This window comes from Eublepharis macularius, chromosome 4, assembly GCF_028583425.1.
Source record: "Eublepharis macularius isolate TG4126 chromosome 4, MPM_Emac_v1.0, whole genome shotgun sequence".
NCBI classification, from domain to species: Eukaryota; Metazoa; Chordata; class Lepidosauria; order Squamata; family Eublepharidae; genus Eublepharis; species Eublepharis macularius.
The window spans coordinates 14,403,696-14,429,009 of record NC_072793.1 but is presented as its reverse complement, the minus strand read 5'-3'; the positions used below and the strand labels follow the sequence as shown (position 1 = coordinate 14,429,009).

Below are 25,314 nucleotides of genomic sequence, written 5' to 3'. Positions count from 1 at the left end.
ATGGGTAGGTGGGGGAATAATGGCATTGTAGTGGAAAGCTCTGCCCTTGGATTCACTTTCACTGTGAAGTGTGCATGGAAAAAGTAGGGTTCTTGAATGCACAGAGAGAACTATGCAGGCATAGCCACGAATGTATTAGTGCGCACAGGTCATGATCCTGCCTTCTCCTTTGCACAACTCATCTTACATGCGTTGAACATCTGAAAAGAAGTAGTGACCCATTTTCCATTTGTCAGGGACTTCATGCATCCGAACGGGAGAAAGAGGAAATTTAGCCGTGCCTAATACAGATTATTGTCTAGGTTGACTGCTAATGGTTCTGTCCTTCATCCATTCAGGACTTCTCTCTTGTCCCGTCGGACCCTGATGCGTTTGGGAATGAGCACTTGCGGCAGAAAGGCCCTGACTCTGCTCAGCAGTGTATTTGCCGTTTGTAGTTTGGGACTCCTGGGGATTGCTGTAAGCACTGACTATTGGTTGTATCTGGAGGAAGGCATCATCCTGCCCCAAAACCAGAGCACTGAAATCAAGATGTCTCTACATTCTGGCCTCTGGAGGGTTTGCTTTTTGGCAGGTATGGTATCTTCGAGTCAAATCTTGCTTTTCTTGTCCTTGTTGCTAAGTATATCTATTTATTAATATTAACTGTTTCTATTAGTGGAGTATCATGATTAATTTATAATTATAATCTTTCTCCCACTCAGTCTTGGCTTGCCAATTGTTCATTACCTCCCTCAGAATTTCCGTGACAAAACTCATTCTTCTCCTGATTATTTTCATTATAAACTTGTGCTTCCTTTGTTCTCTCGTTCTGTCTCAGCCTCAGCTATTGTATTTTGCTTCTCTTACTCATCCCCTCTTTCCTATTTGAGTTTCACTTGCTCACCTTGTAGCTCCTCCTCTTCCTTCTCCTCCTTTTTCTCCATGAGTTTTGGTGAATTCTTGGGTAAAATTTCTTCTCTTCGCTCTTCAGGTTAGATCCATGAGTGAATTCACGGGACACATCTCTCCCCTTTCCTTCTGAACAATTGGCTCTTGAGGGTCAAGGAACTGTCACAAAGATGGGGTGCAGGCTGGCAAGGGGGCAGAGGAAAGTGGTAGAATTTGTCTCTCCATGTACACTCTTGATGGAAGCTTGGCCTGCTGATTTGCTTCTCAAGCTGCCGCCTACACTCCATCCTACTCTGTTCACAGGTTCTCCCAGTCCTGAGGCATATTTTTCAGGGAACTGCAAGGAGAAGAGAGAAAAGGGGAAAACCTGGCTATTTATAGATATTACGAACACAAGTAGTAATTACAAGCTGAAACCTCATCAGAATTGTGGAAGGAAAAATCATTCTGATGTCCTCTCATCCTTCAGCTGCCTGATTTCTTTACTTTTTAACTGACTGTCAGCTGTTCTCTATAAAATCTCCTTCAAGCTATTCTGTTTTCTGATTTATTTTCTTTATTAATTTATGAAGTCTTAATTTTCTTCATACGTGGGGAACCCCCCAGTATGTAGAAACTCTTAGCGTATATGGGTGGCCCCAGTGTACTGTTGTGATGGGCATAAGAACCAGCCAGTTTACTATTTAATATAATAACAAGCTAGGAACCTATGAGGAGTTGTGAGAAAACAATATGAAATCTTGTCTCACCCACCAAAACGTTGTCCTCAAGGCTTTTAGAAGTGTTCAAGGACTTGGGCAGGCTGATTCTTCTTTCTTTTTAACTAAGAGCCAAGCTACAAGTGACGCCTTACACAGGTTGGACGCTTGTCAGCTTCCCTCAAGTTTTGATGGGAAATGTAGGCATCCTGGTTTTACAGCTTGGCTCTCCATTACAGCTGCAAGACCAGGATGCCTACATTTCCCATCCAAACTTGAGGGAAGCTGACAAGTGTCCAACCTGTGTCTGGCGTCACTTGTAGCTTGGCTCTGATTCTCGCTTCCTCCTGGATGATTTTCAGCCCATTTTAATGGTTAAGTTATGAAATTGTATTTTCTCTGCTTATCTGGAGAGTCTCCCAAGTATGTAGAAATGACCCCTGCCTTTTCTCGGTGTAGCCCCAATTGCATAACTTTGGTCATCTGTAGCTAGGCCAACCAGTTTATTATTAGCTAGAATTCTTTGATAATAATTGTGCTTAAACATAAACATTACTTAATATATTGATTTGTGAGTATTGCCTCTTTACTTTTTACTTCTACCACCTACCTAAAAATCTTGATGGCCGTTACGAAGCTTCTTTTAATGATGGGGAAATTATCTGATAACATCCTGGTTCATATTATCAAGGGTGTATGTTGGCTGATATAGACGCACACAAATCACAATAAGTGTCACCACAGAAGTGTAACAGTCACCATAAAATAATTGACAAAAGGTATGTAGCTGTGTTGGTCCACAGCAAAACCCAAAAACAAAAGCCATGCAATACTTTTTATGAAGACCTACCAGTCCTTGAGCAGGATTATGGAGAGATGGCATATACATTTCCTAAATAAATATACAAAGAATAACAGCACAGTACACAAGCTTTCGAGTTCTCTAGATGTCTTCAATGTGCAAGCTTTCAAATTCTCCAGTTCGTGGCTTTTGTTCACAAAATAATTGGTTACTTTTTAAATTACATTTCCCTTTCTGGTTCTTGCGTGAATCTAGAAAGCAAGGAATAGATGTATTTTGATAATGAGGGTTTGTTAGCAGGAGCAGAACAACACTAAGATGGAAATCGTCTCTGGCCACTTCTCCACTAACTGTGTAGGCCTTTTCTCAATATCACCTACTGATCAGAAATTGGAGCGCTCCAAAATAGTTTTCTACTTTGTCTTGAATTCTATGAGAGATACATTTGATCCCCTTTGGAATTCTATTTTAAATCATTATGTTTGTCTTAAGGATTTTTTTTTTGCAAATATCTGAATATTCTCCAAACTCTGCAAGCCAGTTTCAGCTGCCTTGGAGTGGGTATGGTACCTTTCTGTACAGTTGGTTATCATAACTAGACATGAGCACGATCTGAATTACGATTTCAAAAAGTCCCCGATTTTGGCGTTTGCTCCATCGTGACTGAGCTAATCGGTTCTGTCCACGGCAACCGATCCAGCAGTCGGGAGTTTGCTTGTTCGGGACTTGATCGGATATATCGGTTTCTGTTTGGAATTGCAGACAGTCAGGCACCAGTAATTAATTCCCGGGGCAACGGAGTCAGGGGGGGAATGAGCTGTCTTTGCCCTCCTTCTGTCGCCCTTGAAACACGAATGGAAGCCCAGCTTTCCTTGATTAGCAGGCTTCCTTCCAACCACGCAGCAGCAACCCAGGGGAGGGAGGGGGAAGGGGGTGGGCACAAAGGAAAGGCAAAAGGCAGCGTAGGAGGCTGGGAGGCCACCTGTGCCATTCGCCTTTCCCCAGGACAAGGGGCGTGCGGGCAAGCCAGCCGCCCCTTGTCCGGGGGAAAGGCAAAAGGCAGCGTGGGAGGCCACCTGCGCCATTCGTCTTTCCCCAGGACAGGGGGGGGGGGCATGTACTAAAACAAATGACAGGATCGCCCATTGAAAATAGTGGGAGAGGCTTGAATGCCCGTTGGAAATAACACCCATCTGAGACACCCAAGGGCCCTCATTCCAGGTAGGGGCCTGTCATTCCAGTCCCAGAGCCCTTCTGAGACACTCAGGGGCCTGTCAATCCAGTCCCAGAACAGTCTATCTGGGCCCAGAGAGTTTCCTTCAAAATCCATTCCACGTTTTCTTTGCACCTTTTTTTTTTGCTCTAATGTGTTTCAGTGGAGCCCATGCAAGTCTATGGGCATTCCAGGTTCTCATTATTTCCAACGGGCATTCAAGCCTCTCCCATTATTTTCAATGGGCAATTCTGTCATTCGTTTTAGTACATCCCACAAGGGGTGTGTGGGCAAGCCAGCCGCCCCTTGTCCTGGGGAAAGGCAAAAGGCAGCGCGGGAGGCTGGGAGGCAGCCTGCGCCATTCGCCTTTCCCCAGGACAAGGGGCGCGCGGGCAAGCCGGCCGACCCTTGTCTTTCGAGGCAGGTGAATGGCGCGGGCAGCCTCCGAGCCACTCGCGCTGCTGCCAGCTCTGCAGCGCACCGGGACAGCCGGCTTGCTGAGTGGGCGGGAGCGACTCAGGAGTGCTCGCGCATGCGCGCGCGCAACAGCCTGGCTACGGTTGCTCTGGGCGCTGGCCTCCCTAATTTACGATTTTGGATCCGATTTTGGATCGGAAACGAGACTTGATCGGTTAGAATCAGGTACCTGCGTTTGGCGGCGGCGCAGAATCACGATCAGCTAAATTGGGATTATTTTTTGGATCGTGTCCATGTCTAATCATAACCCACCATTTGGATTTTTTTTACAGTCCTCTATTCTATAATATCAGAATAGTAGAAGAAAGGTAATTCTATACCATTTGTTCTAAGAGAGGCATAAGATCAGTTAGCGACAACTCCTTGATTTGTTATTTTGTTACATGTGATGTTTTCAAAAACAGGCGTTTCAGTCCTTAAAGATCTGGATACATCTCTGTTCACTGTTGGATGTAAGCATCTTGACTTGAAAGTCCTTGAAGCCACTGGAAGCAAAAGAAGCTGTTGTATTTAATTAAAACAATCAATTTCTTGAAGGAGGTATAAAACAACTTTCTCCCTTGCAGGTGAAGAGCGTGGGAGGTGCTTCACAATAGAGTACGTCATGCCAATGAATGTCCAACTTACATCTGAATCGACAGTCAATGTTTTAAGTAGGTAGTTTTTAGGGTATGGGTTAGGGAGGGTGTTTGTGTCCGTATAAATATTTGGTTTTCAGAGACTGGGAAAGAGATTTATGTTATTTATAGTCTGCCTTTCTCACTGAGACTCAAGGCGGATTACACAGTGTAGGTCAAATACAATCAACAGGGATATTCCATAAGTAATCCAATAGGATTTGGATTACAGAAATCTGAAAACAGAGTTGAAAGAAAGCATAAGCACTAGCACGATGTGTTAAACGATGCAGAAATGACATAGTAGGATCATAGCGAGAGCCAGTTTGGTGTAGTGGTTAAGAGCGCGGGACTCTAATCCAGAGAACCGGGTTTGATTCCCCACTCCTCCGCTTGAAGCCAGCTGGGTGACCTTGGGCCAGTCACAGCTTCTGGGAGCTCTCTCAGCCCCATCTACTTCATGAGGTGATTGTTGTTGTGGGGATAGTAATAACCAGGGCTTTTTTTCAGCGGGAATGCAGTGGAATGGAGTTCCGGAACCTCTCATGTCCGGTAGCCCCTCCCCCTTGTCTCAAGACAGAGATGAGTTCCCATGGAGGAAATGGCCATTTTGTAAGGGGGCCTGTGTGTTTCTCCCTCATTTGAGAGTTCCACCGCCTCATTTCCCAGAAAAAAAGCCCAGATAATAACATACTTTGTAAACCACTCTGAGTGGGCATTACGTTGTCCTGAAGGGCAGTATATAAATCAAATGTTGTTGTTGTTGTTATTACATCAACAGACAGTACATACTATACACAGTAGTGTAGTCCACACACAATCCCTATCCATTTACTAAAGCAACATTCTGGAACATTTGTAACAGTACAGCCCTAATTACCCATGTAAAAAAACATCCCTGAATCAATCAGTTTTGCATAGTTTGCAGAAAGCCAGGAGGGTGAGGGTGTGATCTTTCCTGACCTCATCAGACAGACCATTCCATAAGGGGGGAGCCGCAACGGAGAATGTGCACATATGGGTAATTGTTGATTTTGCCCATTTGCAAGGTGGCACCTGCTGGAGGCCTACAGGTATGAGGGCTTTGTATGATAGCCAATGTCCGGGGTCAGCAGCCCAGCCCCCGGACTTGCTGACAGGCAGCGGCAGGGCGCAGCCGGGAGACAGCAGTCCAACTGCTCTGTCTGGCAAACAGAGCCAGAACCTGCCTACTCCAGGGGGAAGGGGCGAAAGGCCAAAGCCTCAGAAGGCTGGAGGGAGCAGGGAGAGGCCAGCTAGTCCCACCCCCCAGGGGGAAGAGAGGGGGCTAAGCAGGCTAGAGGAAAAGGGCCAAGGCAGGGGGAATAGGGACCCAGCAACAGCCCAAACAGAGCCCTTACCTTCCACGGAGGAGAAGCAGCCACTACAGCCCAGAGCAACACCCTGGCTAGAGGACAGCAGCTTGGCTCAGGAGGTGCTAGGAGCCAAGCCCCTCCAGGTGGAGCTGCCACAGGCATTCTGGGGGAGGAGATGGGTAGCCCCGCCTGGCATCAATGAGCAGGCAGCCCAGAAGCTGGCCAGGGCAGCTCCTCATGAGCAAGGCCAGGCATGCTCAGCAGCACAGAAGTTGGCTGGGGCAGCTCCTCGCGAGCAAGGCCAGGCATGCTCAGCAGCACAGAAGCCGGCTGGGGCAGCTCCTCGTGAGCAAGGCCAAGGAGACCTCAGCTGGGGATGGCTCGCATTCAACCCCACCCTGCCAGCAAGGCAAGGAAGCCAAAAAGGGATTAGTGGTAGGAGGGAAACACCTCAGGGAAGGCACAGCTGGGCCAAGTCAGGAGAGGGAACAAGCCTAGAAGGAGGGTGGGGTGGGGGAAAGGAAGCCCTATATAAGGTGGCTAGGAAGAGCGCTGAGGTGGTGGGTGTGAGTAAGGAGAGCAGAGAGCAGAGAGCAGAGAGCAGAGAGCAGAGAGCAGAGAGCAGAGAGCAGAGAGCAGAGAGCAGAGAGCAGAGAGCAGAGAGCAGAGAGCAGAGAGCAGAGAGCAGAGAGCAGAGAGCAGAGAGCAGAGAGCAGGCTTGGAGGAGAGTTCTGGGAGGAGGAGATGATGGAGGACGCAGAGGGTAAGCAGGCCAGCGAGTGGACTGAGAGGGAGTCTGGGTGATGTATACCGCCCCTCCTTCCACAGAGCAGGGTCCTGCAGTATCCCTGGCGCCCCTCTGATGTCAGGGCTGGCCCAGCTGCCTCGACAAGCCCTGACAGCCAACATCTTCAGCTGAATTCAGTAACTGATGGCAGCCAATAGAGTGACTGTAGAATGGGAGTCATATGCGTGTCCACTTAGTTCCAGATAATAATTGAGCAGCAGTATTCTGCACCAACTGGAGTCTCTGAGTTAACTGAGAGCAAAGCTACAAGTGACTTTCTTCACGTGGAGAACACTAGATTTTTCTTGCAAGGTTAGCTGGGAAGTGAAGTCCAAGTGGTCCTCCCTTCACTGTTCGAATTGCTGCCTGAAGAACCACAAGAGGGTTTCAGTTGGGGGTGGGCAGCTGCTACTTTCTCCACGGGCGTCTTGTGGGCTGCCTGCTCCAGGGGAGATGCTCTGGAAGTGGCAGCGTCGTGAAGCTTCAGCCGCAGTGACAGTGGAAGAATCTGCAGCAGATCCTTCCACTGTCGCTGCGGCTGAAGCTTCACTGACGCGGCCTCTTTCTCCAGAGCAGCTCCCTGGGAGCACGCAACCTGCAGGACACCCTGGGAGAAAGTAGCAGCTGCCCGCCCCCAAACGAAGCTCTCCTGTGGCTCTTCAGGCAGCAATTCTAACAGAGAGGGGAAGGACCACTCGGACTTCACTTCCAAGCTAATCTTGCGAGAAAAATCTAGTGTTCTCCACGTAAAGAAAGTCACTTGTAGTCTCACACTCTGAGACAAACTTGTGTAGAATGCATTACAGTAGTTGAGTCTTAATGTTACTATGGCATGGATCCAAGTGGCCAGAGTCAAAGTATGGGGCCATCTTCTGGGCTAGATTGAGTTGGAAGAAAGTGTTTTTTGCTGCCGCATTACCCTCACAAAAGTGCTGCATCCGTACATTGCAGAAGGGCAGGTGCTTTGTTTTGTTTTTCCCTTGTGCTTTCTCTCATTAACAGCAGCTTAGGAACAGGTGAAGGCACAGAGGAGGGAGGCAGAAATTTTTATTTCCTGAGCCCTTTGCTGTAGTAAGACCTGCTTCCATTTCAGAGCCTCTCAGTCCCAAGATGTCCACCATATCCAGCAGTAAAGGACAAGCATCCGTATCTGCTTTCTAGTTTAATTTTCTCAGTGTGATATGAAAACAGGGCAAAGTTTACTCCGATGGGTGAAAATAGTTAGGATTTAAAAGAATACTGCATCTTTATGTGAGAATTTTTAACAATACGAATGAATGCTAGGAATAGAGCTTCAAGTTCAGAAGCAGTGTACCTCTTACTAATCAATGATGGGAACAAACACCAAGAGGTGTCTGTCTTCAGAATGCCACCCTGTGAACAAGTCTTGGTCATCCTGCTATCCACTCTCAGAGAGAGCTGGACTAAAGATACCTTTGTTCTGATCCAGCTTTGCATTTTTCTACCTTTTATATTCTGACATTCAGAATTAGAAAGGCTCTTGCCTGGTATTTTAAAAAAAATCATATTTACATTATTGATTTCTGCTGCTCCTAAATTTGAAGCTGTCTTTTGACATTGTCTAAATATTTAGCTTATTATATGTCAGGAACAATCAGTTTTTAAAACTAAACAACAGCTCCCTCCAAATTTGCTTTTACAAATTCTATTTTGACAAAAATATTTGCAGTCAATTTTCAGTAGGAATATAGGGTATCTGTGGTTTTTTCAAAAAAGATTTCTTTTGTTGCTATAGCAATGCACATTACTGTTTCTGGAACGAATGGTTTTATATTTTGGTTTTGCTGCTGAGAGGGGACTCGTAAATAATTTGTAGCAATTAATATTATATTATACCATCCCAGTCTATTTTAGTACCTTTTGCAGAGTGATATGGTAAAGATAAGAGTGCCTCAACTTTAATTGTTCTCCTTTTTTTAGCGTTTCTATATGAATCATAGTAAAAGGTGTGATTTTTTTTTCCAGCTAGAGAAGCAATTGGAAAACAATGGCTTCGATCCCATGGAACATGTATTTAAAGATACCATTCTTTCCCACCTTCTCCATTCTTCCAGCACCCCACTAAGACCTCCAAAATCCTGCTACTAGAGGTTGTGGGATTTTGTAGGGTCAAAAAGCGCTAAAATTGTGGGGTTTTGTAGGGTCAAAAAACCATGTGACTCAGGGGCTGGGATGAGAAAGGGGTACGAAGTGAAGTTGCCCTCACCTTTCTCGTGTGTCAGCAAAAATTCCTCATTCCTTCTGTTCATTGCTTCCCTCTGCCCCCCATGGATTTTTGTCTTTGTGAACCTAACAACCTTCAGTATCAGCAGTTTGGAAGTCTCAGGTGGCTGCTGGGGAAGGAAGGAAGGCAAGAAAGAACAGTGTCCATACTCATCCTTAACTTCCATGCACACTTTGTAAGATCCAAGCGGCAGAGTTAGGTATTCGAATGGATTCCAAAGTTTCAAAAAACCCTTTTCACACTAATCGAAACAGAATTAGAAAAGGATGGGTATAAAATCTGCATACAGTTTCAATCATCTCAGTGTACAAGCAAGCTCACTCAGCGCATATGGTTTTTGTGTGTGTGAGAGAGACAGGGAGTAGAGATGGGCACGAACCGAAATTCGAATCAAAGTTTGTGACGAACCGGGCCAGTTCATGGTTTGCAAACCGGCTGTTTGTCAGAGCACATTTATTTTTTTGTTTTATTTTATTTAGGTCATTTATAGTCCGCCTTTCTCACTGAGACTCAAGGCAGATTACACAGTATGAGATTAGTACAATCAGTATCAAGTACATTTCAATACAGTACCATAGGGTAAACAGATACAAATTGAAAAGACATAGCATCAGCAAGAATCCAATACGGAGTAGAAAAAATACTGAAGCAGAACATAATCAATTCTAGGACTAACATTAGACAACATGGAGCACTGGTAGTACATAGGAATACATATTTAAAACAGCAGATATAGATATAGTATCTATATCTATACTATAGTATACTATATATAGTATACTATATATAGAATAGTATCGATATAGATACAGATATAGTAAGGCAATATAGTGATGAAGTCTATGGTCCCATTAGTGAAGCCCTCCCATTTGAGTAGAAAGCCTTTTTGAATAGTTCGGTTTTGCATCATTTACGAAAAGCCAGGAGAGTGGGGGCTCTTCTAACTTCCTCAGGCAGGTCATTCCACAGGATAGGGGCCACCACAGAGAAAGCTCGTGTACAGGCTGCTGCTGACTTCACCTGTGTGCAGCCTAGCACCTGCAGGAAACCCTGTTTATTTGAGCAAAGCTGCCATGGAGGAACATAGGGAGGCAGTCCCGTAGATATGCCGGACCAAAGCCGTGAAGAACTTTGTATGTAATAATTAATACCTTGAACTGAGCACGGCAACTGATGGGCAGCCAATGGAGCGACTGTAGGATGGGAGTGATGTTCATGCTCCTGCTTGCTCCTGATAACAGTCGAGCTGCAGCATTTTGCACTAATTGGAGCCTCCTAGTTAACTTAGATGGGAGACCTATGTATAGAGCATTCCACTAGTCAAGCCTTGATGTTACCATAGCATGGATCCAAGTGGCCATGATAAGAAGCACTTTAGGCTGGGTCGTTTGGTTCGTTTTTTGGTTCGTCACTGCAGATAGCCTGGCGCCGATCAATCAGTTTCCTAGGCAACAGGGGATGGTCTTCCTGCAGACCTTCTGCTGGCCCAGAAGTGACCTTCTGCTGACCTAGATGTGACATTTTCACAAACCAAACGAACCAGTTCACGAACTGGGCCAGTTCATGAAAGTTCATGGTTCATGAAATGTGGCGAACCACGAACCACATGGCTCTTCCCCCCCCCCCAGTTCGTGCTCATCTCTAACAGGGAGAGAGTGAGCATGCCGAATCAACATTTTAAAAGCAAGATCAAATAGGTATATGGATTATAAGTACAGAAAATGTTTTCCTATTCATAATGTTATCATCTCATGTAACTCTTTTTCATTCTGTGCTCCCTTGTTACCTTTACAGAGATGATTCGTTCTGCCACTCCTTTCCCGTTAGTCAGCCTCTTCTTCATGTTTATTGGATTCATTTTGAGCAATATCGGACACATCCGTCCCCATAGAACCATTCTGGCTTTTGTGTCTGGAATCTTTTTCATTCTGTCTGGTGAGTCTTAAGATGGTAAAATCTTTGAATTACATTAGTACACATTCAAATTCCAATCTCTCACATTCACATCTAAGAAAAATAATGGCATTTCAGGACCTTGGTACACTTTAACAAATCCTTGTATTTGTAGGGGGATATATCCTGCAATCATCCCAGACAGGCACCACTGGTTCCTTTGCAAAAATTACAGGCAGCCTAATAAGTAATATGCTTTTTGCAGCAGAGCCAATAGAGACCCCATGGGGCAGTTTGAGGGCACTAAAATGGCATCAGTGGGGCCGGGAGGCTAAAGCTACTTCTCTTTGCTGTAGTCCTCCCAAACAGAAAGGGGCTGATGTACACCTGAGAGATACAAAGCTCCCTTGCACATCTACAATAATTAGAAAAGCTGGTGGGTAGCAGATTTTTACCCTGTTCTGTATTGAGAACATCTCGTGAGCCCAGTGAGATGCAATGTCCTGGTTTTGTGTTAGCCTGAGTACAGACTTTTCAAGCACACTCAGATTCCACTATATGATAATGACTACCGTGCAGCCTTTTGTCCCATTTCCTAGCATGTAAGCAGGCACTTTTTGTTTGGTTGGTTGGTTATTTGCTGGTTTGAGCCTGGTCCATCCTAAAGGTTCAGGGAAGGAAATAAAGCAAATATTGACAAAATAGAAAAAGATTTTGTCTGAATGGTTTACATTTTCTCTCCCTTTCCTGACTGGAGTCCTCAAAGCTAGCCCCAATGGACTGGTCTTAACAAGGCTTCCCAAACAGATGGTAATAAATATATTTAGATAGAGTCTCCTCTAAAACAGGCTGCTTCAACCATGTGCTGCTTGGACACTATTTCTTTAAACCTGGACTCCCCAACATGGCGCCTGTAGGTACTATGCTGCCCACCAACACCATTCCTGGAGCCTGCCAAATGTTTTTGGAAAATGGGTGGGGCCGAGTGAGGGTTTTGCCCAGAGGGCTTCTGATTGGCTGTGCAGATATACATAAATTGCTTCAGCAGCTGCTGCCCAAAGATCTTGGCCCTTTTCACACTACTCACCGGCTTCCAAAACGTCGCAAGATGTAGCGCAAAAAACGCGGAAGATAGCGTCTTCTCGCGCGAAAAGACTCTATCTTCCGCGTTTTTTGTGCTACATCTCGCGACGTTTTGGAAGCCGGTGAGTAGTGTGAAAAGGGCCCTTGATTGTGTGACTGAAGGTAAGATGTGCATGCGCAAAACTTTTTTTACAGTATGTTCATTTCAAAAGGCATCCTGTTAAGCAGTTTCTGCCTGAAATGCGGAAGAGTTGCTATTACAACCTCACTCCCTTGCTATTTTGTGGTTGGCTCCACTTCCTGTGGCAGCCATTTAGGGGTTGCACCCACCACCGTGCGTCAGAATTCCAGAGGTGCCCACAAGCTCAAAAGGATGGGCACCCGTTCTTTGGCCTTGGACAAGTGGTTGCACCTGTGATGTCTGGTGTTAATACAGGAGACCAGAAACATAATACAGTCCTTACTCACATTCAGAACTCGGTGGGGGCGGGGAGGGCTGGAGGAGGATTGACTTAACATTTGCATTTACGAGTTACGTCCAATAATATGTCTTTTTTTGGTGCGCATAACAGTTTTAAAGGGACTGTCTTACATTTCTTTCAGGTAAATACGATAATCAATGAGCATCTTTCTGTTTGACAGAAGGCAGCGTTTTATTCTTTGCATCAAGGGAGTCTTGAATGTGTAGCTGTGACTTCAGAGCATAAGGCTTTTTACTTGCTGGTAGTTCAGAAGAACGTTGTCCAAGAACATAAATATACTGCTTAATTTAATGAGAGGAGTGCATTTTCCAGGGGCTGAAAATTCAGCCTAAACCTAATGCCCTTTCCTTAGCCGTATTCCTACCCGAGACACAAATTTTCTCTTAGGCCCGTTCTAGGCGTGCAGCAGAATGAGGTGGCAGAGTGCTAGGGAGGAAGATTGGATTGTACCCCTTCAGGCTTCAGGGCTGGGATTATATTTTTCAAAGTTCCCCTACATTAATCATTCCCAATAATTTAATAAAAACCTACCATAGTATGTGGAAGGATAGGTTAGAAGAACCTTTCCCCCTGGTTATTTATTTGAATTATTATTTACTTCATTTATGAGAGTTTACATCTCTTCCATTGTATCCTTGCCGCCTCTTTGTCTTCTCCATTTTATCCTCACAACAACTCTATGAGCTCGGTTAGGCAGAGTGTGTGTGACTGGCCCCAGGTCACCCAACAGGCTTCCATGGCACAGTCTGGGTCTCCCAGCTTCTGTCTGACACTCTAACCACTAGACCACATTGGCTCTACAGCCCATTCCAGTTCTCAGACTTCTGCTGCCACTCTCTGCTGCATGTTTAGAACAGGATACTGGAAAAGCAGAGGGTTTGTATGAACTGATCTCCATAAGAGAATGTTTTTTTTTTTCATTTTGTGTTCTTGTTTCTCCAGGTTTATCTCTAGTTGTGGGGCTTGTGCTGTACATCTCCAGCATCAACGATGAAATGCTCAATAGAACCAAGGACTCTGAGACATACTTCACTTACAAATATGGGTGGTCATTTGCTTTTTCTGCTATCTCTTTTCTCCTGACAGAGGTAGGCCTGGGTTGCAAGCTCACTAAAATAGATATTAGAAATTCTTATGGTCCCAGAAGATTATGGGGCTTTATACTGTCTCTGTGAGGCTAACATGCTCTCGAGTTTAAGTCATTGTTTCTATTAAAATATTTCTATACTGGTTTTCCTCACAGTGGTGAACTCAAGGTTGTTTACAAAAACAGATATCCAACTTATCACCAGACTGGCCAATTCAAACTTTTTCCCCAAAAACCAACAGGCAAAAATCAATAAACCACAAACTCTAAAAAAACAGCCAGCTTAATTAAATTAAATTTTAAAAAATCATTTTTAAACCATCTGTTTTATGAAGGTTGTGGAAAATGGGAAAGGTTCTGTTTGGACTTCAACTTCAGGTACTATTTGGACTTCTGCTGGGAGTCTGTTCCAGAGCTCAGCAACAAATACTTTGGAACAGGCCATCATAGTCCACACACTCTTGTGGAAGGTGGAAAGAGATGGGGAAGAGGAGCTGAAGGAGAGCATGTAGTTGTATGGAAGGAGGCAGTCCTTCCCATATGAGGGCCTCAGGCCACACAGGCATTGAAAGGTTAAAACCAGCATCTTAAATTGAGCCCAGAAGCTAACAGGCAGCCAGTGCAAACACTCTAAAGTAGATTTAACATGTTAGCGGAGCCTGGTCTTAGTCAGAAGCTGAGCTGCCATATTCTGCATCAAGTTTAGCTTCTGGGTCATCCTTAAGGGCAGCCACATGTACAACAATCTACTGTAATCTAGCCCTGAGACTACAGTGGTGTGGATCAACATTGCTAGTTTGCCTGAATCAAAACAGAGTCAACCTGCAAGCAACTTGCATTTCGTCTGCCACTGTCACTCCGTTCAGAGTTGGCAGAGTAATTCCTTTTACGTTACCAGCCTTTCCAACAAGCATTTGCTTTTGATACAAATATCTACCTGTAGTCTGCAGGTCTTAGGACCCAGCCATATGACAGGTAACTGAATGTAGGTGGACAACAACATTGGCCCCTTTCACACTCAGTCTTTACAGTACATTCATTACCTGTTTCGCATCCCATGTTTTACTGCCTTTTACACTTCCGAGCTAGTCATGTGATACAGCTCTGGGCTATGTTAGATTTTCTCCAGGGTATCTGGCTGTGGACATACGGTGATTTTATTTTTGCCTCAGCTGCCGACACGCGCTTAGCCCAGTGTATGCATGTGTGAATGGCTCACCTCTCTCATCCCCCCTCTGTCCTATCATAAATTGATTGGCCAGAGCAGATTTAACCACACCCTCCCTTAGCAGCTCCCCTAACGCTTATTTCACCATTTTTTCCCTAAAGGACGTTTGGTGGCAGTGCAGTGCGGCATCCTCCATCTGGCCCGGCCTGGCCCGAGGGGGGAAAGATGGGCACAGAGCGCAAGGGAGGCGGGAAATTCCACGGGTCTTGGGGTCGTCCATCCTGCATTCCGGAGGAACTGGGGTTTGGATAAGCGAGCAGCCCCGGAGGGGGTGGGGTGGGCTCCAGCTATGTGCTGCACTTGGTGCCCGACAAGCGGAGTCAGGGCGGGCAGCAGCAAGCAGCAGCACAGCTGTGCCCATTGCTCACCTTGTCCGCTTCCTTACCAGGCGAGTGGAGCTGGGGGCGGGCTTTGCCCCCTTCCCCCTCAGCTCCCTGTCTGAATTGCTTTTTTAAAAAATGTTTCTGAAGGGCAGTAATGTTGCTGTGAGTGGCAGCTCAGCCATGCTCGTTGCTTACCTCGTCCGCTTCCTTACCGGGCGAGTGGAGCTGGAGTGGGCTTTGCTCCCCTTCCCCCTCAGCTCCCCGTCTGAATTTCTTTCTTTTTTTTACTGTTTCTGAAGGGCAGTAATGTTGCTGCCATTCAGAATTGTGAGCGTTTAACACAATTGTGGGCATTTAACAATCCCTTATGATGAGTGGTTGAGCGAGTACACAAAGCAAGAAAAACAGCGGCTTTGTGGAGAAAGGAGCTTTCCCCACCACAAACCAAGATTATTTTCTTGCAAGCATGCAGTTCGGACCTGGCTTAATGGAGTGGCCCCCCTCCCCCCCACACACACACCTGTTTCTGTCCTGTAGTCTTCCCTGTGTGGAACTAGCTTTCTTTTATTGCTCTTCTCTGACTGCAGAGAACAGTAAAAAAGTGAGAGGAAGAGAGAGGAAGTTGGAGATCATTTCGTGAATCGAGTTGGCAGTGGGTGTTAATTTCACTGTATCTGCTCTTGTGCTGTCTTCCTTGCAAGTAAAAAGGCTCAAGCTGTAACCGTTTCACAACAAAACTTGGCGCTACTTTCAACAGTTTGGGTTCGAAATGGCAGCAGAGAGAGGGGGCAGGGTTTCTTAGCGTTACCGCGCATGCTCAAAAAGTGACATGTATTCAGTAGCCCACAAACCTCGCAGCAGAACAAGTGCCTGATCTGGAGTATAAAATTCAGCAAAGAACATGAGACCAAATTGGGAGTGGAGATTGTAAAAAGGGGCAATGCAAAGCTGCTGCCAGGTCAATAGGGGATAAAGCTCAAATCCATCGGTTTTAAATGTGAATGTGAAAGGGGTCATTGTGTCAATAGGCTATTGATCTCACTAAAAAAAAAATTTTCAGTTACAACTTTTATTTTAGGCCTACATACTACCAGAAAGAACCAGCTTAATAAATGTATTGAATTTGTTAATCATTACAGTTTTTTTCCCTACGACACTTCCTCCTTTTCACATCAGTCAGCTTGTGGTCTAATTAATATCTTTTTTTATATATCTCATCTTGTCTTTTTAACATCCCAACTCCATATTCTTAATTGGACCAATCATTCGTTCATTTTCCTTCTTCATTCGCAGAGAGTCATAAAGGACTTCCAATTTGCCATGTGTGTAAAGAATGATTTTATCTCTCTACAGCTATGAGTTGGGCTGTCTCAACTAAAACCCTCATCTTTCCAATCCAATCCAATTTTCCACTGACGATAGATCTTTACACCTCCATTTTTAAGCTTATGTAAACCATTTCACTATTACCACATGTAACATTAAAAAACCATACTCTTTTCCCAAACTTTCTATCCATATTTCCCAACACATAAAACTCCAGTCTAGACTATGAATTGATATTTAACATTCTCATTAACATATATAATTATAGCCAATTTTTTTTCAATTTGTCACCACTCTACCAAAGATAATAAAATAATCCTTACTATTCCTCTTTCCAATCTTTAGTTAACATACCTTTAGTCATTTTTACTATTTTATCTAAGAACATATACCATCAATAATTTTATAGGGAGTTCTCGTTAGGAATTTAACGCAGACTAAATTTGGGGCCCACCTGTTTTCCATTTATTTATTTATGCCCAAAGTTCTTTGCTCAAGTCCTCATAACTGTTTTGTTCTTCTTTCTCTTCTGTCAAGTCTAAGATATTCCTTTATTCCCACTCTTTCATAGGATAATTTTTAAAACCTCCATTTTTGTAATAACCTTCTTCACAACATGAATTATGAGTTCTCTTGCTAGTATATTTCAGGTTGCAAATCTGGTATAAACCTTGTAAATTCTATTTCCACTCTTTGGGCATATGTCTATAAGAAGCCGGCAAATGCCTCGAGTATTCTTTACCTGATATCTTCATCTTTTCCTTGTTTGATCCCATGAAGTAAATTCCTTCTCTCTTATCTCCGGTAAAGTCAAATTATTTTGATGCATAAAAGTCCAATTTCATAGAGCAGAATTATAAAGTGCTATTTCTCATAAATCCAAAAGGTGATCTTGTTAGACCAAAGTTTTATAATCAGAAAGGTAGAATAGTTTCAGAGAGAGAAAAAACAAAAGCTTTACAGAACAAGTTGTATTGTTTCCCCAGCAGCTACTTGTCTTACTTCTTTTACTCAAGTTACTCTCCTTCACAGTACTTTTCCTCTTCTCTGGGCCAAACTTTCCTGCTTGCCAAAACAAAACATAGCCTTCATCAAACATAGCAAAGAGTCACCCTATGCCTGTTTGAATCTTTTTTTCCAATATAAATGTAAACCAAGCTCCTGCGTATATTCATTTCCTTTAATTCTTATTTTTCAACATGGAAAGCATTTCAAAATTAGACAAGAGACTCACCCCAAGCCACATAATTACTTCTTCTGTGTCACAGGTTCCAGACTGTAGTTAGACATTCAGTGAGAAAAGTTGATAGATTTAAGATTGGGATTGCTTACAGCGATGTTCCCGGTCCTCTGGCTTTTCGACATTCAGACACTCCCTTGACATAGCCCAGGCAGTAAATCCTTCCATTGAACTGACCAAATGAGGCACAAATGGGCAATCTTTCAATCACTCTCTACCAAGAGTGATAAACTGCTGGAGTTTAATTCTTCAGCCGAAAAAAACAGCTGCGTTGTCTCTCCCACAGTCATGGGAACTTCAGGAAGCCATTGCCTCCCGAAGGGGTGGGAATGATCTCATTAAAATTCAAGGAACTGCAAGTCTCCTTGAAGCTGTGCTGCAATCTGCTTAACTTGTATGAACAAACAAATTCCGAGTGAGGCCATTAGGCTTTCAGCTCGGTGCCGCCACCTCTGTCTGGTCACGCCTCTCCAGGATGTCTGGAACACTTGCTACCAAACACCCTTTGACAGGTGAGGCCAAGGATTGGCCCGAGGACTTTCTGTGTACAAGGCTTATTCTTGATCCCCAGACCTCTCTTAAAATGTTTTGAATATATGAAGTTTCCGTATACCACATGAGGGTGCTGACCTAACTAATTCCGCATAGTCTGCAGTACAGAAAATGGCTCTCCAAGGTCTGAAAGTGAGAGTCTCTCTACATGTTACTAAGTACCTAGGGACACTCAAGTGCAGGCTGTGTAGTCCTTAATTCATGTGCAGGCTGTTCTTGCTCAGTGCATGTGAATGCTGCTTTCACAGGAGCTCCCTTTATGTGACTGCTCTGCAAGTGATTCTGAAGGGCAAAGCACCAATTCAGCTCTGTTATTATTGTGAGAACAAGTACTGCAGGCTCCTTTGAATTGCCAATTTGCATTTCGCTAAGGTGTGAGAAAGTGTCAAGATCTGCATTTCAATGAATGGATGTGGGAGAAACTGGGATACTTTTAGCAGTTGAGGAACTGATATGAAACGCATGAATGTACTCACGAGGAGTAAATTGAAGCGTGACTGTGCAAGCGAGTGCATGGAAAGTTGGAGGGGGGGCATGTTAAATGAGGTTCACTTGAGCATCCCTAGGTACTTAGTAACATGTAGAAAGACTCTGAGAAAGGCCTTTCCTAACACTTCTATTGGAGATCCTTTAACTGGAAGATATCAGGGATTGACTTTGCAGCCTTCTATATGCAAAGTGTGTGCCAGACCAGTAAGCCACTGCTCCTTCCCCTTACTTGCTTCACCTTTGTGTATTTAATTAGAGGACATACGGGGGGCAGGTTTAGTTTTGATGGATTTCTTTTTTTCTGCCTTTTACGGATGAATTCTACTTCTTCAGATTACATTTCAATACAAAATTAGCTCATGGCAAAATCTTGCAGTATGTCTGCCCCTTTCATTGGGAAGTAGTATAATGGCATTCCAAAGTATGAGGCTTGATACTGTAAGGATGCCAAGCAACTCTCAAGCAACTTCACTGCAGAAGTAAAAGTTCTTTATTGATAAGCTGCCAGTATCATACACTTACGCCATGTTTGCCCGGAATAATGGTTATATGAAAACATCAAGTGGTTATAGGTTCCAAAGCATGGCTAACTTCCAAGCCCCCTCCTTCCAATCTAACTTCATCTAGCATGCATTGGGAATACAGTTAGGCAGGGAAAGAACAGGAAGGATGGATGGGGGTTCTCAAGGTCATGCCAGAGCCTCTCCCAGGCTACGGCAAGAGGTTCAAAGAAGTAGACAGATAACACCAAGAGTAAACACTCCCCTCGCATACTTTTCCATTGCAGGTCCTGTTTGTTTGTTTGTTTGTTTGTTTATTATATTTTTAATCCGCCCTCCCCGCCAGGCGGGCTCAGGGCGGAGTACAACATTTCAATTTACATAAATACAGTTAAAACAGATAAAACAGTATACAAATAACATTAAAACAACTTTATACAATGCAGCTTCTCTTCAGATGGCGATGATAAAATACTGCTTTTCAAGCCCTGGCTCGTATGTAGGGTGGTGGACAGATCTTTAGTGTGGCCAGTGGGGGCCCAACCTAGCCTCCTCCATATGCCTGGTGGAACATCTCTGTCTTACAGGCCCGGCGGAAAGATCCCACTGGGCCCTGGTTTCCTCAAACCGAGAGTTCCATCAGGTCGGTGCCAGGACCGAAAAGGCCCTGGCTCTGGTCAAGGCCAGGCGGGCCTCCCTTGGGCCAGGGACCACCAACAGTTGTTTATTTGTTGAGCGAAGCATCCTCTGGGGTACATATGGGGAGCAAGGTTAACAGCTTTTTACAGTGCAAGCAATTGAGTCATAACATGAAGCATAGGAATCATTAAACCACTATCACAGTCAGGATTGAGTCTGAACATGACATGTGGTACCAGACACCTGACCTCCTGCTCGCCTGAAACTTAACTCCCCTCCTCAGCTTCTCTGGATATTTTTTATGGAAGGCTTGAACCAATCTGCCAGCCCGAACATCAGTAGATTTAACCCATTCATTTTGGCTTCTTGAAAAATGTTTCAATTGAATCAAGTAGTATAACCCTCCCCCTTCCACTTAGAGTCCAAGATCAGTTTGACCTCCTGATGGAGGTCAAACTGATATAGTCCATTGACTATAATCGGAGGGGGGTTGCTGGCTCTGGATGCCACTTATCTGGTCCAGGATCCTTCTTGAGGAGGCTAATGTGGAATACGGGATGTACATACCATAGGTTTTTAGGCAATTCAAGTTCAACAGTTACATCATTAATCAGATGCTTTACTTTAAAAGGCCTGAGGTACTTCTAACCCAACTTTTTATTTGGCTGCTTCCCCTTCAAATTTTTCATGGACACATAGACTGCATATCCTGGTTTTAAGTCCCAAGGAGGGGACTGTTCTTGTCCGCCTGATTTTTATAATCCAGTTTGGCTTTCTCCAGCATTTGTTTCACCAACTCCCACTGAGTTACAATTTTAGTCCACTAATCCTTCAAATAACCACCCCCCTCCACCTTAGTTCCATCATCCAGCCCTGGCATTGGCTTTCCCTCAAAGCCTTGAGTCACTTGGAATGGGGAGACTCCAATGGAGCTGCGCACACTGTTGTTTGTTGTAGCAATACTCTGCATCAGGCAGAAAGTCGACTCAGTCATCTTGTCAATAGTTAATACAGCATCTCAGGAATTGCTCCAATATCTGATTTGTATGTTCTGATTGTCCATCAGTTTCCAGATGGTACCCCAAGCTAAGACCCTGCTTGATCCCTGTCACTTTCCTAAGCTCCCGCCAGAAGTTGGCAACAAACTGGCTGCCTCTTTCTGAGATTATCTTATTTGGGAAAGAGTGTAAACACACCACGTTCTGCATGAAGAGACTAGCCAGTTTCTTTGCTGTGGGGAGTTTAGAGCAGGGAATGAAATGAGCTTGTTTAGAAAACAAATCCACAACCAAAAGGATCACAGTTTTCCCTTTGCTAAGAGGAATGTCAGTGATAAAGTCCATAGAAATTGTAGACCAAGGGCAAGGGGGGGCGGGTTCCAATGGCTGTAGCAACCCAGGGGTTCCCCCCCTTCTTTCCCATTAAGCAGACTTGACTAGTGGTCACATACTGGGAAATGCCCTTTCTCATACCCGGCCACCAAAACTGCTGAAATGACCTGCTACTTTGGCGTCATGGCATTTCTGTAACACCTCCCCACAAAGGGGAGCATGCAGTTTACCATTTTTGTACCAAACCCGGCACAAGTCTTGATACTCAGAGGGGGTCTCTTTAATTTCCTCCCTTGTTAGGGATACAGTTTCAGGCATGGGAGGGGCTTTGGCGCCCCTCTTGGCTTCCCATACACGTTTTTGGCAGTCCTCAGCTGGGAAGCACAACTGACCCATCTTCCACTAGATGTGTGGATGGATAGATAGAGCCATCGAACCCCTAGGACCACCGGAAATTTCACCACGGAGCTCACTATAAAAGATCTCTCCTCCCAGTGACTACCCATCCCCTCTGGGGTTGACTCAGTCTCATAGGTGCATAGGGTTCCCTTCACTGGTGTCCCATCCATTTGCTCAAACCTAAGAGGCTCTGGAACTTTACCAGTCCAGCAACTAGGGCAGGGGCTACCAAGTCTCGGCTGCATCCCAAGTCAATTAGGGCCCTCATTCTGATATGGGTTCCCTGTCGTGGGTGCGGTAATGTATATTTAAAAGGTTTTTTTACTCCTTCTCTTGCAAGAAGCATTTATTGCCTATGCTTTTATTTTTTTCTAAATGGTGAATTATACAAAGAATGCTTATGCAGGCAAACCCCCAGTTAACGCAATTACATTTTTAGAATGCCACATTTTGTTTCCTTCCACTCCAAATTCCACTTCTACACTGCCTGGGCCATTGGACTTGCTGGCAATTTTGCCAGATTGATTTGGCTTTTCAGCCAATTTGGGGGTGTGGCAGCTGGAGGGGTATTTATTACCTTGTTGTTGCAAGAAGAACCACACAACAGTGATATGAGTTCTCTGTTGGTAAGTGGGCTTAGACTGGCATAACTCTGCCTAGGATTGCACTGTGAATTTCTTGGGGCTAACACACACTTGTAGGACCACTTCCAGCTAGGAAGTTCTGCTCTCCATGCCCTGCCTTCAAAGGTGAGGGCAACCGGAGACAGGGCTTTTTCAGCAGTGGCACCTCATCTATGGCACGTCCTTTCAATCAGTGCCTACACTACTCTCTTTAAGCATCAGTCCAAAATGTTACTTCTTACTCCAGCTTTAATTAAGGGGTTGATCTTTTAATGCCATTGTTATAGTTTGTGTTTACTTAGCCTGAAAACTTTCAAATTCATTTTCAGCTGCTCAGTGTTTTATGGTGTTATGCTCTGGCTTCATTTTTAATTCTGGATTTTAAAAAACAAATTTTAATGTTTCATGTTCGTGTTATGTTTTAATTTGTAAGCAACCTTGAGTGGGTTCCCTGGAGAAGTGCCATAGACATTTTCTAAAAAATTAACAGAGGAAGGTCTGGGACAGGCATAATTTGACTGACTGAACTGTTTGGATTGCTAATGAGCGATGTAATGTGAAACCGTGGTTTGTTTTAACTATAATTAATTTGTGTAACGAGGATTCAGTCCACCAACAACCATTAAAATCCTGCTTTGCTTCAACAAATGTTGGTTTCACCACCTTCACTTTCCCTTCATTTTCCTTGCAGAGGTCAAAGTATCTTAGCCAGTGAAGGTAGGAACCTCCCAGAATTAAGCCTGCGTTCACAAATCACACAAAACCATGGTTACAACTAACTTTTCTAATCCTGGTTTCCTGAACCTAAGTTAGGGTACAGCCTGACAACAGTTAGCAGAGTGGCACTATCGGATGATCACACTAAGTGTGACATGGTTAATTCAACCATGGTTTCAGATGAGGTATACATTGGGCCATTATCTCAGTTCCTGGTCACACAAGTACCTTCAACCAACATGTTGTTCTCTTCCCACCCCCTTCAGAGTGCAGGTGTCATGTCTGTCTACCTGTTCATGAAGAGATACACTGCTGAAGAGATGTACAGGCCTCATCCTGGCTTCTACCGTCCACGGCTTAGCAACTGCTCTGACTACTCTGGCCAGTTCCTCCATCCAGATGCGTGGGTACGTGGGCGCAGTCCTTCTGACCTCTCCAGCGATGCTTCCCTTCAGATGAACAGTAATTATCCTGCTCTACTTAAATGTCCAGATTATGACCAGATGTCATCCTCTCCGTGCTGAATGGCAAGTAAATACCTTCACTTTGGGGATGAGTGAAAAACAGGTGGAGGTTGTAATGTCCTGAGTCTGTACTTTAAAAAAGGACACTTTGCCAGGACAGGTTTTCCCCTTCTGTTTATAGAACTAGTAAACTATTACCCAGAGATGGTGTCTCCTCGCTCCTGTAATGCACATATGCATATCCAGTAAACCACAGCTGCTGCTTTGATCCTGCAGCTGCTCTGTATACCCAGAACTCTTGGAGCCAGAGAGGAAAAGGGGGTGTGGAAAAGACGCAGGATCATGTTCAAGGGAGCTTAAAACCAGGCCAACATCACCAGGAAGGAAAACAAAGTGTCTTATTTTAAAAAATCAATGGTTTGGGGGTTCATATAGTTTTATTTGTGAATTGTTTCCAGAATAAAAGAGTGAATAATAGGTAATTATTAAATAGTTAGGAGTAAATCTAGTGATTAACAAGTAACTGCAGGTTGCACAATTGCTTGGCATTTTGTTTAAAAAAGATGGACATCTGGCTATGGCTTGAGGACATACCATGTTGGAACGTACATCGATAATTACTTCGTCTCAGCTGTATGAAATAAAGTGTGTTTTTTGTTGTAACCCTCTCTGGCACTCCCCTTCCACTCTGCTTATGCGAGGCCTCAGTCCAATTTTGCTACTTCTCAATTAGGGTCATCTCTCCAGTATTAGAAGTGCAACATCTTGAAATGAAGTGCCTGATGCTTTGCTAACGTAACTGTTTATTCTTCTGGTATCTGACTCAAAATGGTACCAGTTTTGCATAAGATACAATATCTGTTAGGATAATCAACATTTCAATTGCTTCATTCAGCCTTACAACTGATGGAACAGGGGATGTGACTATTTATACCCAGTGACAATCAAACCCACAGTCTTAACTCAAAGATGTAATTTTCATTAATTTTGCTATATACCTTTTGGGACTCGTTCACAATGAATCTGCTTGAGATATCTACTTCAGCCCTAGAGGATTTATTCGTCATGCTGGTGTTCAGCTCTGTCTCTTTTTGTAAATAAAGTATACAGAAAAGTTCATATCTGTACGTTGTACTATGTGTATATTGCCTATTGTAAGAACTACTGGATTATTGAGAGAAGTGCATCAGATGTACAGATTCTCAGCTTCTGATCTTTCATTGCTCAGAACAGCTGTGGTGTAGATAAGCAAAAACTTTTTGTTCTAATTTTTGCTTTGAAATTACAATGTGTTGTAATTTTATTGCTTACATTATAAAGAACTCCCCGCTCCTTAGCAGCAAGAAGTTCTGTTCTTATTGAATATATGGGATCCTGTGCAGATGTTTGCATCTGGACTTGCTTACCCTCCGCCTATACATGGAATGGAAGTATTTACCTTCTCACTATGTATACTGATAGTTGATGCATACTGAATTTCTAAGCACTAATGAAATACAATACTCCTGTTCTATTAGCTTCACTATCAGAATTCTAATTTTCCAGCTCAGTCCAAAAAGGGGGGGGGAGTACTGCTGATCATACTGTTTCACAGAATCTAAAATATAAAAATATCAGCACTCCAGTACAACAGAGTGAATGTGGATTGCGGAAACTTTTCTTTAATAGTTAAAATCCTTGCCACATTCGGGGGGCGGTGGGGGGGAGTGTAAGCAGTGGAACTGAAGCGAGTCTCCTCTTCTGAACAGCATGGGATTTTAGCTATTAAAAAAGAGCTCTATGTATGTTGCCTTGGCTGCAGAATTAGTTGCACATATAGTTCTCCATGCAACAAGGGATATGTATCCAGAAGCATGCTTGGTGCACATATTGTG

The 25,314-nt window shown here is 44.1% G+C and overlaps 1 protein-coding gene across 1 annotated transcript; it reads left to right on the top strand.

The window, feature by feature from the left end:
• The first annotated feature begins 366 nt into the window (after positions 1-366).
• Positions 367-23,500, top strand: CACNG5 (calcium voltage-gated channel auxiliary subunit gamma 5). Its single transcript, XM_054978532.1, has 5 exons — positions 367-574; positions 4,648-4,734; positions 10,859-10,999; positions 13,465-13,610; positions 23,243-23,500. Exons 1-5 carry the CDS (start codon positions 367-369, stop codon positions 23,498-23,500), a joined length of 840 nt encoding a protein of 279 aa, XP_054834507.1.
• The last annotated feature ends 1,814 nt before the right edge of the window (positions 23,501-25,314 follow it).

Coding starts and splice junctions, on each gene's coding strand:
- CACNG5 (XM_054978532.1), top strand. CDS start 367: ATGCGTTTGGGAATGAGCACTTGCGGCAGAAAGGCCCTGACTCTGCTC. Junction 4,735..10,858: donor ATCGACAGTCAATGTTTTAA/GTAGGTAGTTTT, acceptor TTACCTTTACAG/AGATGATTCGTTCTGCCACT. Junction 13,611..23,242: donor TCTCTTTTCTCCTGACAGAG/GTAGGCCTGGGT, acceptor CACCCCCTTCAG/AGTGCAGGTGTCATGTCTGT.